Source organism: Urocitellus parryii, chromosome 6, assembly GCF_045843805.1.
Source record: "Urocitellus parryii isolate mUroPar1 chromosome 6, mUroPar1.hap1, whole genome shotgun sequence".
NCBI classification, from domain to species: domain Eukaryota; kingdom Metazoa; phylum Chordata; class Mammalia; order Rodentia; family Sciuridae; genus Urocitellus; species Urocitellus parryii.
In genome coordinates, this window is record NC_135536.1 from 14,980,375 (window position 1) to 14,996,365 (window position 15,991).

General features: G+C 47.8%; 1 protein-coding gene across 1 annotated transcript in view; it reads right to left on the minus strand.

Moving 5' to 3' along the window:
- Kcnk13 (potassium two pore domain channel subfamily K member 13) overlaps window positions 1–13,084 on the minus strand; it is an 89,912-nt gene extending 76,828 nt beyond the window's left edge. The window contains exon 1 of the mRNA XM_026394271.2: window positions 12,751–13,084. Within this exon, the coding sequence (XP_026250056.2) occupies window positions 12,751–13,084 (334 nt within the window). The remainder of the gene's footprint in view (window positions 1–12,750) is intronic.
- Window positions 13,085–15,991: the final 2,907 nt, after the last annotated feature.

Genomic DNA, 15,991 nt, shown 5'->3' on the forward strand with positions numbered 1-15,991 from the left:
GCTGAGGCAGGAGGATTGAGAGTTCAAAGACAGCCTCAGCAAAAGCGAGGCACCAAACAACTCAGTGTGACCCTGTCTCTAAATAAAATACAAAACAGGGCTGGGGGTGTAGCACAGTGATGGAGTGTCCCTGAGTTCAATCCCCGGTACTGCCCCCCGCCAAAATAAAACACCCAAAACACTCTACGGCCATGTACAACTGTAAAGAACAAATAAAAAAGTTAAAAAAAAAAAGAAAGAACTATTGCACCATAGTAAATAGCAGCAGGAGAGGAGAAAAGAGGAACTCGTCCCTGACACGGAGCAGGCTCTTAATAAACCCTGCTGAAACCCACGGAGTCAACAGGCAGTGATCAGAAGGGAGAGGAAAGAAGAGGCTGGGAGAGAAATGGAGGATCAAACCCCAAAGAGAGAATTAAGCCAATCAATGAAGAAAAAGGATCCAGTAGACTTTAAAAAACAGGAATAACCAATTATTGAGACTAATTTGGGGACACAGTGCAGGGATCGTCTAAATTATCATTAAGAAAATATCGGGAAGAGAAGTTGGGATGCAGCTAGCGTGTGTGAGGCTCTGGGTCCCATCTGGTCCCAGAAAAAGGAAGAAAACGCCTGAAAACCCTGCCAGGACTGAAGAAGGAAGTGAGCACATCAGCTGCTTTTTTTTTTCCTTCAGTATACGTTTTATTTATTTATTTTTAATATTTAATTGATTTTACTTTTTAAATACATGACAGTAGACTGCATTATAATTATCTTATTACACATATATACCACAATTTTTCATATCTCTGTTTGTATATAAAGTATGATGACACCAATTCATGTCTCCATACATGCACTTTGGATAAGGGTGTCCATCACATTCCCCCATCCTTGCTAATCCCCTCACTCTTCCCTTCCCCTCCCATCCCTCTGCCCTATCTAGAATTCCTCTATTCCTCCCATGCTCCCCCTCTCTACCCGACTAAGAATCAGCCTCCTTATATCAGAGAAAACATTCGGCATTTGTTTTTGGGGGGGATTGGCTAACTTCATTTAGCATGATCTTCTCCAAAACCATCCATTTACCTGCAAATGCCATGATTTTATTCTCTTTTATTGCCTAGCAATATTCCATTGTGTATATATGCCACTTTTTAAAATCCATTCATCTACTGAGTGGCTCCACAGTTCAGCTATTGGGACTTGTGCTGCTATAAACATTGATGTGGCTGTGACCCTGTAGTGTGCTGTTTTTAAGTCCTTATAGAACACCTTCCCCAAAATCCCACCAGGAAGGCTCCCACAGCCCCCACCCACAGATGCAGTCAGTCACCTAAACCACTCAGTTGCAGTAGCACCCTTCCCTTCTGCCTCCATAAATAACCCTAACCGTGTTCACAATGGCAACAGCTCTCCTGCACATGGAGGACAGGAGGGACAAGGTGACACTGTTCAGCCCAGTGAGATCCAAGTGGGAGCTGACACTTCCAGGAAAGCCGTCTTCAAGGGCCCAGCTAGGTGACACATGCCCTTTGCCTCTTCCTTCCTGTCTTGACGGTGGCCCCCATTCCTGGATCTACCTTGTGAGCACAGGGGAGAGACCTACCTTCCGAGCCTGCCACTGCAGAAAGACAGAAGGGCTGGGATGCTGGTGGCCTTGAGGGACTGTTGTGTGGCCCTGGACTGTGGGCCTCAGCCCATGTCTACCCTCTAAGCTGTTGTTATTGTTTTCTGTTTGGTTTTGTTTTGTTTTGGGGGTTGTCTTGCTACAATCAGCCCAATGCAACCTGCCACTGATAAGTTTGTCACTTTCTTTTCCTCGTTATTACTGAGACAAAGAAACTGTACGTCGGTGACAAAAATGAGCAACACTACTGAAGGCCTCAGTGCCCTCCAGGTGGCTGCGGGCTGAGGCCTGGCACAGAGCTCGGGGAGGCAGGGAGCCATGTGGCTCTTGCCTCCCCTTTTCTCCCACTCCACTTGTTAAATGGGGCATCGCTTTCAGACCACATGGGAAAAGTCAGTTTCCTGAGGGTTGACTTTCTTTACTTTCTGATTGAAAGCAAAGCTTGAGAAAAATCTGTGTTAAGTAAAAGATCAACCAAAGCCTCAAGGTCCAAAGGTGTGAGAAATAAAGGTGGAGAAATTGGAAAAGTCTTCCAGAACCTGGAAGAAAAAGGGCAGCTCTTCCTTATCACCTACGATGATACCTGGGGGTGAGACCATCGTTTCCACAGAAGATGTAACAAGGGTATGGAAGGTAGGAGGTGGGAGGGAGGAATGGCATGACCTCAAAGACAAAAGGTTCACTATCATCCAGGAAGGGCAGCTCCGTTTTATTTAGGAACATGAAAAACAGTGGTAGCAATGATTTTTATCCTCAGGTAGTTTAGATAAGATTTCCTTCTAATCACACTTAGAATGTCAAAAAGAATACCTAAAGCTCACGATCGAAATAGAACAGTGCAAAAAAAAAAAAAAAAACAGATGAGGCAAAGAAGAAGGAGATATAAATGGCACCAAATAATAAATGCACCAACCTCTGCTACAAAGAGAACTGTCCAAAGGCGTTAACAAATAAAAATATAAAAATGAGGCAAGTGGTGGCTTCAAAATCACTAAAGATGATAACTAAAGAGAGGGTCCAAGAGGGAACGAGGATCTGCTAACACAATGCACAAAGTTTAATAATATCTATGCTTAAACACAGAAAGTATGAAGAGTGATACTGATTGGCAAGGTGACACTAATAAGATAATAAAAAGTTATGAACAATCAAAGTTTTGCCAGTGCTAAAAGCAATGATCCTGAATTCGCCATGAAACACGGGGGCATGTTATTTTGCATTTGTTTACTAGGTCTGCAGTGCGGCTGGGAATGATGTTCCCTCCAGCCCCCCAATTCTGTAACACAAGAGGAAACTCAGCTGAAATAGATACAGGCACAGGATACAAAGAAAACACTCGAGAAATGAACAAGGGAACCAGGAAACCGGCACGCTGGCAAATCATTATGGGATAATTTTAGCAATAAATCCAAGCATAATTATATAGCCAACCTCACAGAACCTTTTGAAATGCAGCCTCTTGGAATAACATTTGAGAAGAGTCAGAGCTAAACAGAGAATGGTGAGAATATTTGTCTTAACCATGCAAGGGACCGGGATTGATGAAAAAATTAGTCAGATGAGAGTATTTACGTTCCAAAAAGAGTTCAAGTCAATAAAGATCCGTTGTTTGAGTCAGCTTTTTCACTGCTGTGACCAAAAGACCTGACAAGAACAATTACAAGAGGAAGAGTTTATTGGGGGCTCATAGTTTCAGGGATCTCAGTCCATGGGTGACTAACTCCATTCTCTGGGTCCAAGATGAGGCAGAACATCATGGCGGAAGAGTGTGGTGAAAGAAAGCAGGTCAGGACATAGCACTAGGAAGCAGAGAGAGAGCTCTCCTCACCACAGAGATAAAATGCAAACCCCAAAGGCACAGCCCAGTGACCCACCTCCTCCAGCCACACCCCAGCAGCCTATGGTTATCCCCCAGTTAATCACTCTCAGGGGATCAATGCACTGATTACACTAAAACTCTTTCAACCCATTCAGTTTACCTAGAAACATTCTTGCATTGTCTCACACATGAGTTTTTGGGGATAAGTGAGGATAAATAAGGGCAGGGTAGAGAATGCCCTTAAAGTACCTCAGAGAACCTCCATGGGTTCCTGGGGACAGAGTTTGAAAACCACTGCCCTGGATGATCAGTAGGATGGATGCCACAAGAAGACCCAAGACAGAGAAACTTGGTGCCAACTGCCGAGAGCTAACAGGCAAAGCCGGAAGTGACTCTGGGGTCCTACATGTCTGAACATGGAGGTGAGGGTCTGGGGGCAGGTAACCAGAGTCGTCATGGAGATGGGAGGGAGGCTGCAACTTCGAGAGGACCAGGAAACCTGACAAGGGGAAGGGGCATGTCTCTGTCCACTTGGTCTCCTGGGAGGGAGGTGGGCCTTCCTCCAACCTGGCCCCTGGAAACGCAGACCTTATGAGAGATCTCGAATGTCCCCAGGAGGCTGCTAGCCACAGTGTCTCTGTCTGCTTACTCTGGCAGGGCACCTAAGGACCACGACTGAGGGGAGGGGTTGTGGCGTGTTTAACTGGTGATTCTTCCACATTGAGGACATCAAAGGAAGAGGAGGAGGGCATGAAGGTTCCGTGTCAGCTCAGAGGGGAGGCCCACACTCCTTCTGGCTGGGCAACTGCAGGCGATGCCCAGCAACTCTCTGAGCCCCAGAACCCCTGCTGAGCAGGAGGCTGATCCTGGTCCCTACCCTCTGGGCTTCGTGTAGGACGTATCCTGGATTTAGCCCTCAGCGAGCATTTGAGAAGTTTCATAAAATTTACTATACACAATAAAAAAAATCACACATATTGTCCATGTCTGACTTCTTGAGGACAGTTCAGCTCTTCTACATTAATATAAACTTGAAAGTCTTGGGAGAATATACAGGAAATAAAGTAAAAGGAAAGAAGAATGAAATAGTATGAACTTCAGGATGACTACACATGTGTATTCTTTGGAGGAGTTAAGAAAAAACAACTGTCCCTGTTCCTTTAGGAGGTAAGTGGGTGCACGAGGACATGGGTACATATGTGAACTGTGAAATCAAGATGCAATGACAGAGCAGGCAGACTTGGGGTGCCCTGTGCTTCTCACCCCACAGGCAAGAAGGCTCAGAGCTCACAGGTGACCTAAGCTTCAACCAGGGGCCCCAGGCTCCCTGGATTTGTCTGGTCAGCCCAGTGTTGCTCTGAAGTTAGAATATGACGCCTCCAGGGCTCAGGCCCCACTACTCCCTAATGCCCTACACCGGGATTGCACTCATTTCCCTTCATGGTCGGACCCTGGGGTTCGCTGACCCTACAGTTTCCTTCCAGGGAGATGTGCTCAGTAAGAGATGCGGGCGATTGATCAAACATTGGGAACCACAAACCCTGGGCAGTTGACTAGGCTTCTCCAGAGGCTCCCTGGCCAGAGGAAGGCATGGTGGGCGTGTAAAGGTGCAGCATTTCAGAACAGTGGTGAAATGCCGGGCGTGTCAGATAAATGCAGCCACAGGAGGCACAGGCTGGCAGGGGGGTGGGGGTGGGGAGAGCAGCAGCAGGATGGGCCTTTCCTGGCCTCCGCAGGACCATGCCCTGGGTAGTGTCCTCTAAAGGCTGAGAAGGTCCCCATGTCAAAAGTCATTCTAATCCTGGGGATCATAATTATGCCCTACTCTTTTCTCCTTTTTCCTGAGGGGAAAGAATTGCTGCTGGTCAGTCCTAAGACTACACTGTGCTTTTGGGAACCCAGGTATTGGACAAAATGAGAGGATAATAAAACTGTGGAGGCTGTTTCAATATTGATACCAGCTGGAGAGACATCAGGCAGAGGGCACCAGCAAGGACAGAAAACAAACAAAAACCAGAGAGCTGACAGCCAGGAAGAAATTGGCAAGGGGTTTAGGTACAGAATTGAGATATGAGAGGCTGGGAGAGGAGGAAAGAAGGATGGTTCCTTTGTGTTATCATTTGGAGACTCCATAAGGGTTTTTTGTTGGTTTGTTTTAGTATTACGGATTAAAACCCGAGGCAGTTAACCACTGAGCCACATCCCCAGCCCATTTTAGGATTTATTTTGAGATAGAGTCTAATTGCTTAGGTCCTTGCTAAGTTGCTGAGGCTGGCTTTGAACTTGCAATCCTCCGGCCTCAGCCTCCTGAGTATCTGGGATTATAGGTGTGCACCACCGTGGCTGACTCTATAAGGTTCTTTAAAGTAGCAAGCAAAAAAAAAAAAAGTATCTTTCATTCTTTTTAGCTATTAACCACATTCCTCTGAATAGAAAGCTACTCTTAGGACCCCAAAGAAACCCAAGAATTGTTTGGGTTACATTCATACCAGATCCATGTCTCCTTCATAGAGACAGCCACGAATGAAAACAGAAACAGGATGGAATCTAGGGGTTAAAAAAGAGAAAATCATTCTATTTTATGACAGACACACGATTGATTCCTAATGCAGTGGGCTCGGTTGAGCACACACAGGACAAGGATGGGGACACAGAGTGAGAGGCTGTGACTTCCAGCAGACTCAGAAATGTTCTAAGTAGAAAAGGAATCATGGAACAAATCCAGGATTCTCGGAATGATCTTGAACTTCCCCAGGAAATTTTAGAAGGCGGATCTCAAGAGAGATGGCCCTGGCACCCTGCCTCGAGCGAATGCACTCCCCCGAGGGCCTCGCTGTTCCCTTGTTCTCCAGACCCTGCATCGATGCCCAGCTAAAGTGCACCTTCTATTGCTCACTTGAAACAGTACATTAAAGTGCTTTTAAGCCACCACTGTGGCTGGAAGTGCAGACCAGCTAGGAAAGGACCAACAAAAGTTTCGATCTTAACAGCCTCTGGGTTTTCTAAGCACAGACAATTGTAGGGAAAGACTGAGACATGAAACTGCAGAGGAATGAAAAATAACTCTCCTCTAAATGATCAATAATAGACACGGAACAGAAACCGAAGACGGAAAGCATGGCACAAACATCTAGCCTTGGGATGAAAGGAGCAAATCCTTAAAATAGGAAGCCCACCTGTCGCATCGATTAACCCACATCCCTCTGCTCCCAATTGAAAAATGGGGAAAGAATGAGCTAGCTGATTAAGAGGAGATGATTTTAATAAATATTTAAAGTACTGTGAATAAATATTTAAAATTAATCAACTCTGGTACAAATTAAAGACATTCAAATTATGAGATTCATTTTCATCAAACTCTGTCCATGGGTTAATGGTTCCATGGAAAATAACAAGACATATATATAATATGACATATCTCAGCGTCTTTAAGATACACCTTTCCTCAATGTTTTAATATCGGAAATTGAAAGGCACCTCACAGCGGCTAGCATGTCAGAATTTAATTGGCAGCTTTTCTTTCTGAATGGCACATAAAATGACATGTCGTAGTCAATAAAATAGCATTTATGTGCAATATAATATGACACACTGAAATATTAACGGTGGTTCTTGTTGGGGGACAGGATAGGGGTGATTTCCTACTTTTTTTTACATACGGTATGGTTTTATGGTTTGTTTTCTGGAACTCATGATGAGCTTAATCCCTGCTGCGAGGCTCCAGAGTGTGGGAATGATCTCACTGCGTGTTGACAGGGGCCTTTGGGGTGATTAAGGATCCATAAAGTCAGCAGGTTGGGACCTTCAAGACTGAATCCTGGTGGCTTTATTAGAGAGACATACACACATGCCCTCAGGATCCCTCACCACATCTTACTTTGCACCGCCTAGGGACTAGCAAGAAGGCTATTGTCACCAGATTTAAACCTTGACCTTGACCTATAAATGTGAGCCAGAAGAAATCTTTTTTCTCCATAACTTACCCAGTCTGTGATATTGTGTATTAGCTGTAGAAAACAGACTGAAACACCCATTGGTCTTCTAAAACGAATATGTATTTCTTTTTTCCACCAGACACGGAACGAAACAAAACTCGATTTTAATTCCGACTCTGTCAATTTAAGTAAGGTATTTGTGTTTTCTGCACCTCTGTTTCCCTTTGCAAGATGGAATTAATGGCAACTTGCCTATCTTCCTTGTAAGGTTTGTGTACCAATATTTCACAAAATGTAAAGTGCCCGTTCAGTGTGTGATTTCAATCTTGACACATGTATGACATTTATTGGTGTTTATATTCTTTCTGAATTGCCATTCATCTTCGATGTCAGTTGACATCATTTTGATACTATAAAATAGTAATTCCTAATATTTTATTGGTTAGACTTCATGTCATTTGATTTGAAAAAGCTCTTTTCTCAGCCTTGTTCCCTTGTGGGGAAAAAAATGATTCCCCAAGCAATATTCAGTTTTGTACTCCATCGATCTACACACGAACCAGGCCAAGCCACACTCCTGCCAGCTTAGCTCCGGGACCCCACAAGAGCTACCATGAGCTCTGCCTGGGCCCAAATGGGCACCAGTGGAATTGTTTCTGTTTAACTAAAATGAATAAAAACTCTTGTTGAAAATCAGATCACACATCTTGAGTGGTCTCCACAAGGAGGGCCAAGCCTCTCTGTGTCTCAGACCTCACAAGCTGTGTGGCCAGAGCCCAAGCCCAGCACATCCCCGCATCTGGATAACGCTTGATTGATTGCCCCTGGGCATGCTTGGCTTCCAGCTGGTGAGGAACTCCAGCAAGGCAACAGATGAGCAATCTCTCCTGCTGACCAGCCTGGCCCCTGCTTTGTCTGTGTTGAAGTCCCAGGGGTGCCTACCCTCATCAGCAACACCACAGGTAAGAGCCCTCCAGGCTCCAGGCTTCCCAGCCTTGAACGTGCCCAGGACTTGCCAGCTGTTTCATTAAAGAGCAGACTCTGATCCCAATGGTCTGGGGTCCAACTGAGACTCCCTGTCTAATAAGCTTCTTGGTGATGCTGAGGCCTCTGGTTAATAGGTGATTCTAAGTAGCAAGGATCCTTGTGGAAGGTTTTCAAGTCGATGCCCACTCCTATCATACATGTCTTAAGATGTAGGGTCCTTCCAGGTGTGCTTGTTCAATCTACTGCCCAACAGAATCACCTTCAAAGAAGTTTCTGAAAGTGCACATCTACCACACCAGCATCTCTGAAAGAGGAGGCCTCATGCACCTGTGTCTTAACCTGTTCTCCCAGGTGGATTCTTCCAGACTCAAAGCTTGGGGACCACCAGAGAGGACTCAAATGGCCTTGAATGGGATCATCCAGAGCTGCCTACTTGCTCTGTGCAGCTCTGGGCTTCGGCAGAGGGGCTCTTGTTTAATTGCACTTGTACTGAGGGATGCCACACCACGTACGGCACACAGTTCTCTTTCGTACTTCTGGCTAAGCTGTGGAGGAACTCTCTCACCACATTATCTTGCGCCTTTATGACAAGATGCAGGAGGAATTTTTATTCCAGACTGAAAAAGCCAGCTCGGATAAGGGGGCTCATTTAATGGTCATTGTTGCCTCTCTGACAATGGAGAAACTCAGAGCCAAATTTGGGGCTCAGTTTGGCAATGATACAGGTCCTTTTGCCATATGTCCCTGTGTATCAGCAAATGGGGCTAATTTTCCCATCCCGCTCCTCTTTTCTCACCTCCTTGGAGTTTTTCGCCTATTGGCATCCTTTCTACAACAGTGTGTAGGGATGCATGGGAGGCATCATCCATTCTGTCCACCAATATCAGATCTCTCCCATGCTTGACTCTTTAAGTTTGGTGTGGCCATGTGACTTGCTCTGACCCAGGAGACAAGAGGAGAGAAGACTTGTGGTGGTCACGTCATTGGTGGTGCTCAATTCTTGAGCCTTCCTTTCCCTTCCCAGTCAGTCCTGGGACCAGGTGGCGATGAAGAGAAGCCACAAAAGAAAAGCAGCTGGAGCACTGAGACCACGCAGGAGACAAGGGCTCCAGAGAGCCACCTGAGTCCAAAGGGGACTGTGTGCCGGTCGAAAGTAAACTTTGCTATCTATCAAGATTTGGGGGGGGGGTGGCTACTGCACCATAATTTGTGCCTGCTGACTCTCTCATATGCAAAGGACCTCGAATCCTTTATGTCCAGATGCTCAGTTATAAACAAGTAGGTAAACACAGAAACACAGTCCCAGGTAAAGCCTCTTTCAGGAAAAAGCTATTTGCAGAAGACCATTTACAGGTTATACTGCTAAGCTATGTCTTTGAGAACTTGAAATTGAATCTTCTTGTTTCAAGGCCAGTCACCGACCCTTTACCATCAACACTCCTACATCATGTTTTAATATCCTGCTCTGGCTTCCTTTTTTATTGTGAAAAATGATACAGATTTATCATTTTATGCATACGCAAGTGCACAATTGGATAGCATCAAACACGTTCACAATGTTGCATGAGCATCACCACTATCTGTACCTAAAACTGTTTCATCTACCTATTAAATAACAATGCTCCCTCTCGCCTTCTCTCTGCCCCTGGCAACCTCTAATTTACTGTCTCTTATGAATTTTCCTATTCCAGGCATCTCACGTAAGTGGAACCAGACAATGTGTGTCCTTCTATGTCTGGCTTATTTCATCAAGTAGAATTGTTTTCAGGGTCCATCTATACTGTACAGAAATTTCACTTTTTATGGCTGAATACATTCCACTGTATTGTTTACACCACATTTCATTCATCCTACACCTATGGATGAATATTTGGGTTGTTTCTACCTTTTGGCTATTGTGAATAATGGCATTGTGAACATGGGTATACAAGTATCTTCTCACTGGATTAATAAAGAACAGCTGTTGTCCTAATAGCAATACATAAAATAATTTTAAAAGAAATATTATAAAAATAAGAAAATAAAATAAATCCACCCATGTAACACTTTGAACTTTTTTTTTTTTTTTTTTTTTTTGCACTCGTAGGCATTGAACCCTTAGGTGTGCCAGGCAAGCACTCTACTGCTGAGCTACAACCTCAGCTCTTTTTAATTTTGAAACAGGGTCTTGCTAAATTGCTGAGGCAGACCTCAGACTCCTGATCCTCCTGCCTCAGCCTCCTGAGTAGCTGGGATTACAGGAGTGCACCCCTGTACTCAGCATGCTTTGTATTTTTTAAGTTTCCTTACAGGAGTTCATTGTTCTCATCCGAGACTCATTGCAGACTTACAAGGAGAGAAGGAGGCAGGACTGATTCACCCAACAGTTACATAGTTCGAGATTCTAAGGTGGGCACTTCCTAGACACCTTTGATGAGAAGCGCAGGACTCAGAAGGGTTAAGGAACTTTCCCAAGTTACAGAGGCTCTGCTGCAGGTTGTGTGTGCAGGTCTCATCCTGCTTCACCAGCTACTTTATCATATTTTCAGCTCAAAGCCTACGTTCCTAGGTGTCCACCTGCCCATGGCCTTCCCTGTGCCTATGGTATCCAGGTTCACTAGCCCATGCACAGGCACACTCCTCCTACCTCCATGTCCATGGGAAGCACCAACATACGGTTTATGATGGTGGGGAGGATTCAGCCCCCTAATCTCACATCAAAGCCACCCCAAATATCATTCAATCTAACTGAAATCCTGAACTTGCTATGCAGACAGCAGATTCAAGGTAAGTTTCAAAGTGACACCTCCAAATCAGTCTGTTCACTGCCAAGTGTCCCATATGTAGAAATTCTGAAACTGGTTTTCAGAGACACAGGAAGTGACGTCATGAGGGACTCATAGAACACTGCTAAGAAAGTCCAGCAGAGGATACAGGCTGGGGAAGGACATACTCCCCGGCCACCCCTTGCAGGGCCCTAGGCTTCTAGTCACATGGACAATGCCCTAAGAGTTTTCCTGCCAGACACCCAATTACCATGGTGCTGTCAGGGCTGCTAATGGGCAGGGCCACCAGGATGGGAAGGGGGTCATGATCTGGTTTCTTCAGCACAAAGCTCTTCAGATATGGCCTGTGTGTTCCCAGTCATGCTGATCCCCTCTGCCTTGCCTCCCACTCAGTCGCTGAACCCCGGGTTCCAGGACTGACCTTGGGAAGTCTTTCTTGACTAATCAGGACCGAGGCTGATCTCTTCTGTACTCTGTGCAGAATGTACCCCTGGCAGAATGTCTATGTGCCATGAGGCTGTGTGGGAGGCTCAAGGAGGTTCACCTTGTCACCTGCTTCACCGACAGGCCCTTTAGAGACAAGAGGCCCTAGCTGCAGATCACAAAGTGTGCACACCCTGTGCTGCTGCCAGCACTAGCCCTTTTGCTGTCCTGGTGTTCTGGCAGCTGCAAGCCACTTCCTTTCTCTCTATCTAGTCTTTCAAAACGCTTTCCCTGCTCCAACCCTCTTCTCAGAATTTCCACAGCACCTCCCCCAATCTGCTGGATTATGCATTTTTAGGAGGGTGGTACAAAGACCTCCCCCTCATTGCTTCCTGAGGCTGGAGTGTAACTGCACAGCTGAAAGTAGCCATGCCACACCCTTGCTCAAGATTCTCCATGGCTCCCAAATGCCTCCAGATAAGTTCTAGTGCCCAGGGTGGCAGAAAAGACCTCCTTCTCCACCCATTAGCCAGCAGACCTTCCCACCTTCCTTCCACTACCCCAGAGCCACCAGCTCATGGAACCCCTGAATACAATTCCCGTCTGCTCCACAATGCAAACCCAAATCATGCCAAACACCTACTGGTTCAGCCCAAGGGTCACTTATTCCCGTCCCTCCCTGAACACCCTCAGTCCTTTGAACATTTATCAAACCTCTTTTCCTTACATCAATCTGGAATTCTATCTGGGTTTCTCTTTGTAAATTTGAAGTCATGGCCAGAGTCTTCTTAAATTCGGGCATCTCCTCTGACCAGTGGCTTGTGAAGTCCTTACTCAGTACATGTTCATAGGTTCCTGTCTCTATTTGAAAGCTTTCTCCTCAAAGTTCCAGGAACTCAAGTCCTGCCTCCTTAACTAGATCCAAAAATCTCCTGCAGCAGAGCTTCTCCAGTTTAAGGATCATTCAAATCCCCAGGGGCGGATTAACATGCGGCTTCGATTTAGGAGGTCTCGGGAGGGGACAGACTGAATTTCTAATAAGAGTCCAGGCGGCTCTGCACCATCACCTGTGGATCAGGCAACAGCTCACCTGGTGGAGCGGGCAGGGCGCCCCGAGATGAATGGAAGCTGAAAAGCTCAGTCCTGCTCAGCGGGAGTAGGGGGGAGTGGGGACCCGTGGGGACCCCTAGAGGCCCCGGGCTCACTTACCTATGGTGGACACAACGGTGCCCACGAAGTAGAAGGCGCCGGTGAAGTCCCAGCGCGGACGGACGTTGTCCATGCGGATGCCGGCCCTGGTGGCTTCCTCGTAGTGGCGGAGGAAGCCGCGCAGCTCTTCGCGGCTGAGGTTGTGGCCGCGGCTGAAGTTGGACAGGCGCTCTTCCCAGCGCTGCTTGGCTTGACGCTCGTGCGCCAGCTCCAGCGCGGAGAAGACGGCGGCGCCCCCCAAGAGGTAGAGCAGGATGAGCGCGGCTAGCAGCAGGAAGCGCGCGTTGTCCTCATTCAAGTGGCCGGGACCACAGCTGCAACCCCGGCTGGCCATGGCCGGGCCCCCGGGACAGCCCCGTGCCAGACCGCCCTGGGCGCAGGCGGGCTCTGGTCCGCACCCCGGGGAGGTCGCGGCTCCGCGGGCACTCAGCCCGCTCCCGGACGCCCCGCGGTTGGCACACCCATGACCGCCGGGCGCTCCCACAGCGCCTCCGCCGCTTCTGCGGCACCAGCTCCCCACGTCCTGGTTTCGAATCCGCTTTGTCGCCGCCGTTTCCTGCCGGCCTTGGAGTTCTCCTTAACACTGACGACTCGAGAGTCCGAGCGCAGAGTCCTTTGAGGCTTGGTACGACGAGCAGGCGAGGGGTTTCACCTCGGGGTCCCCGCTGGGCCCAGACTGGGGAGGGGGCGTGGCACGTCTTCACAGCAAACTGGAGAGGACTTGAACTTCCCCGGAATCGGAGGTCGGAGTCCAGAGAGGTAGGTAGGTCAGCGGAGCCCTCGGGTCTTTGTCCCTCCGACCTCACTTCTTAAGCCGCTGATGCCTCATAGGCGGGTGGTGGGGTGTCTACTGGCTTTGGAGTTGCCCACACAGTCGGATCCGCAGTGGTGCGTCCTAGTCGCCCTGTCGCGCCAAGCCTCTTGCCCCCTGAGTCACCGACCCGACTGCCTGGGCTTAGAAGCTGGATACCCGTCCAGGGCAGGCGCACGAACTGAGGGACTGTGCAGAGTGGCATCTGCAGGCTTGAACCTCCCGCCCGACCCCCACGCAGCGTGGCATCCAGCAGGTGGATCGGCTGGAAAGAGACCAGAAAGGGAGGAATAAGGAAGTTAGGAGCATCTCCCCAGCCAGCGTGTCCTTGGCCTCTGGGTCCTGCGCGGGGGTGTTCTCTGAACGCACCTGTTGGCTTGGCCAGGCCAGCTCTCCAGAGAGCTGGCGGCCCCTCAAGGACAGCGGCCAGGAGATCCCAAAGAGTTCCCTTTCTCCCTCCCAGTCTTGGCTATCTCAGCTTGTAGTTCTTGGGGGAGGGAGGCAGGGGCTTCGCGCAGGTGCTCCCGCTACTCCATGCAGATCCACAGCAAGCTCGCCAGCAGACCGCGGGGCCCCCTCCCAGGCACCTCCTCTCGTAGCAGGTGTGGGCGCCGCGGCTGCGCTCAGGTCTCACCTCCCTCTGTACCGCTCGGTCAGGATTGTCCCGGGGTTTCCTCCTCGGCCCTGCCCTGCCGAGTGCAGCTCGGCCTTTCCTAGCGGGCGTGCTCCGACACCGCAACAGGTGGAGCCGCGCGGCTGCCAGCCAAAGCGACTCCACCCTGTCGCCCGCCTCCTGGCCGCGAGGGCCGCCTCTTGGGCTGGTCTCCGCCGGCAGGCTCGCGGCGCTCGGCGGGCCAACCTCGGGGCTGCAGCGCTCCCACCCGGTGCGCAGATCCCGGGAGCCAGTGCTGGGGAGGCGGGTCGGATGCTTAGGCGGCCTGAGTGGGTCCCTCCGGGGCCAGGAGAGGGCGCTCGGTCCTCTTCCGACACACCTCGCCCCCACGCGTGAACCCAGCCACACACCGCCTCTCCAGAGTCACCCGCCCCGGGCGCGTGGGACGGAATATGGATGCAAGAAGGAGTGGATACGTGGGCACCTGCGAGCTGAGTCGAATTTTTCCATATTCCCAGCGTGTGCTCCCAGGGGATCCACCTACCAGTATTCTCAACTAGGAACACAAGAGAGAAGGGCTTCCAGTCCTGTTTAGTAAAACCAAGCGAATAAATAGCTCCAGCGAGTTCATTAGAAGCCCTATGCGTTCCTTGGCTCCGTTATTGACTCCCCAATGCCTCTCTTTAGCCCATTGGGATAGGAGCTTAAGGGGGAAATAGTACAGGGACATGTGTATACTGCAGGATTAGACCACAATGATCCTTCCCCACCCCCATTTTATTATGAAAAACTCAAAACATTTCCAAAAGTTCAGCCAATTTTACAGCGATACCCACAACCTAGATTCTACAATTAACATTTATTATACTTTATTATGTATTTTTCTGTCCCTCTCTCCATCATCAACGCAGTTAGGATGCATTTCAAAAAGTGGTGGACATGGATACACTTCTGCCTGCATTCCCAGCACTTCTGCCATTACCTAGAGTTTAACATTGACAGATTTTTTAAAAAAAAAATTTGCAGTAAATTTTACATATAATGAAATGGACAAATCTTAAGGGTACCATCAGGTGAGTTCTCACAAATGTGTACACCTTTGGAAGCCAAACACTAATCTGTCCAATCTATCAACCGCCTTCATCTACAGGCCCTAAGTCCCTTTCCAGTAAATCCCCACCCTCATTCCTTCAGAGGAAACCACTGCTCTCAATACTCCTACCATGGATCATTTCGGCTTTTGTAGAACTTGGTTTTGCCTGCTTTGGAACTAGGCAGAATCATACAGTCAAGTCTTTTATGTAAATCAAGGATATGGAAGCTTCTGGAGCTGTTCTACATTGTCAGTTATGATAGTTGCTTTGAGAAAATGTCAGGTAGTTTCTTACAAAACTAAATACATGATGATACCCTATGATCCAGCAATTTTACTCCTGAGAGATTTTTGAGACTTATTCATGTTATATATCTTAGTAATTTTCCTCTAGTTTTTTTTATTGTTTGGATGTAACAGTTTTATTCACTCTTCTATTGATAGAAACCAGGATGTTGGAAAATTTTGGTCATCATAAATAATGATATGTGTTTTCATATCTCTTGGGAGTTCTAGGAGTAAAATTACTGGATCATAGGGTATCATCAGTTATTTAGTTTTGTAAGAAACTACCTGACATTTTCTCAAAGTAACTATCATAACCGACAATGTAGAACAGTTCCAGAAGCTTCCATATCCTTGTGAATATTTGGCATTATCAGTCATTTAAATTTTAAATAATCTGTATATTGCTAGATGCATAGCATTATCTCCTGTGGTTTTA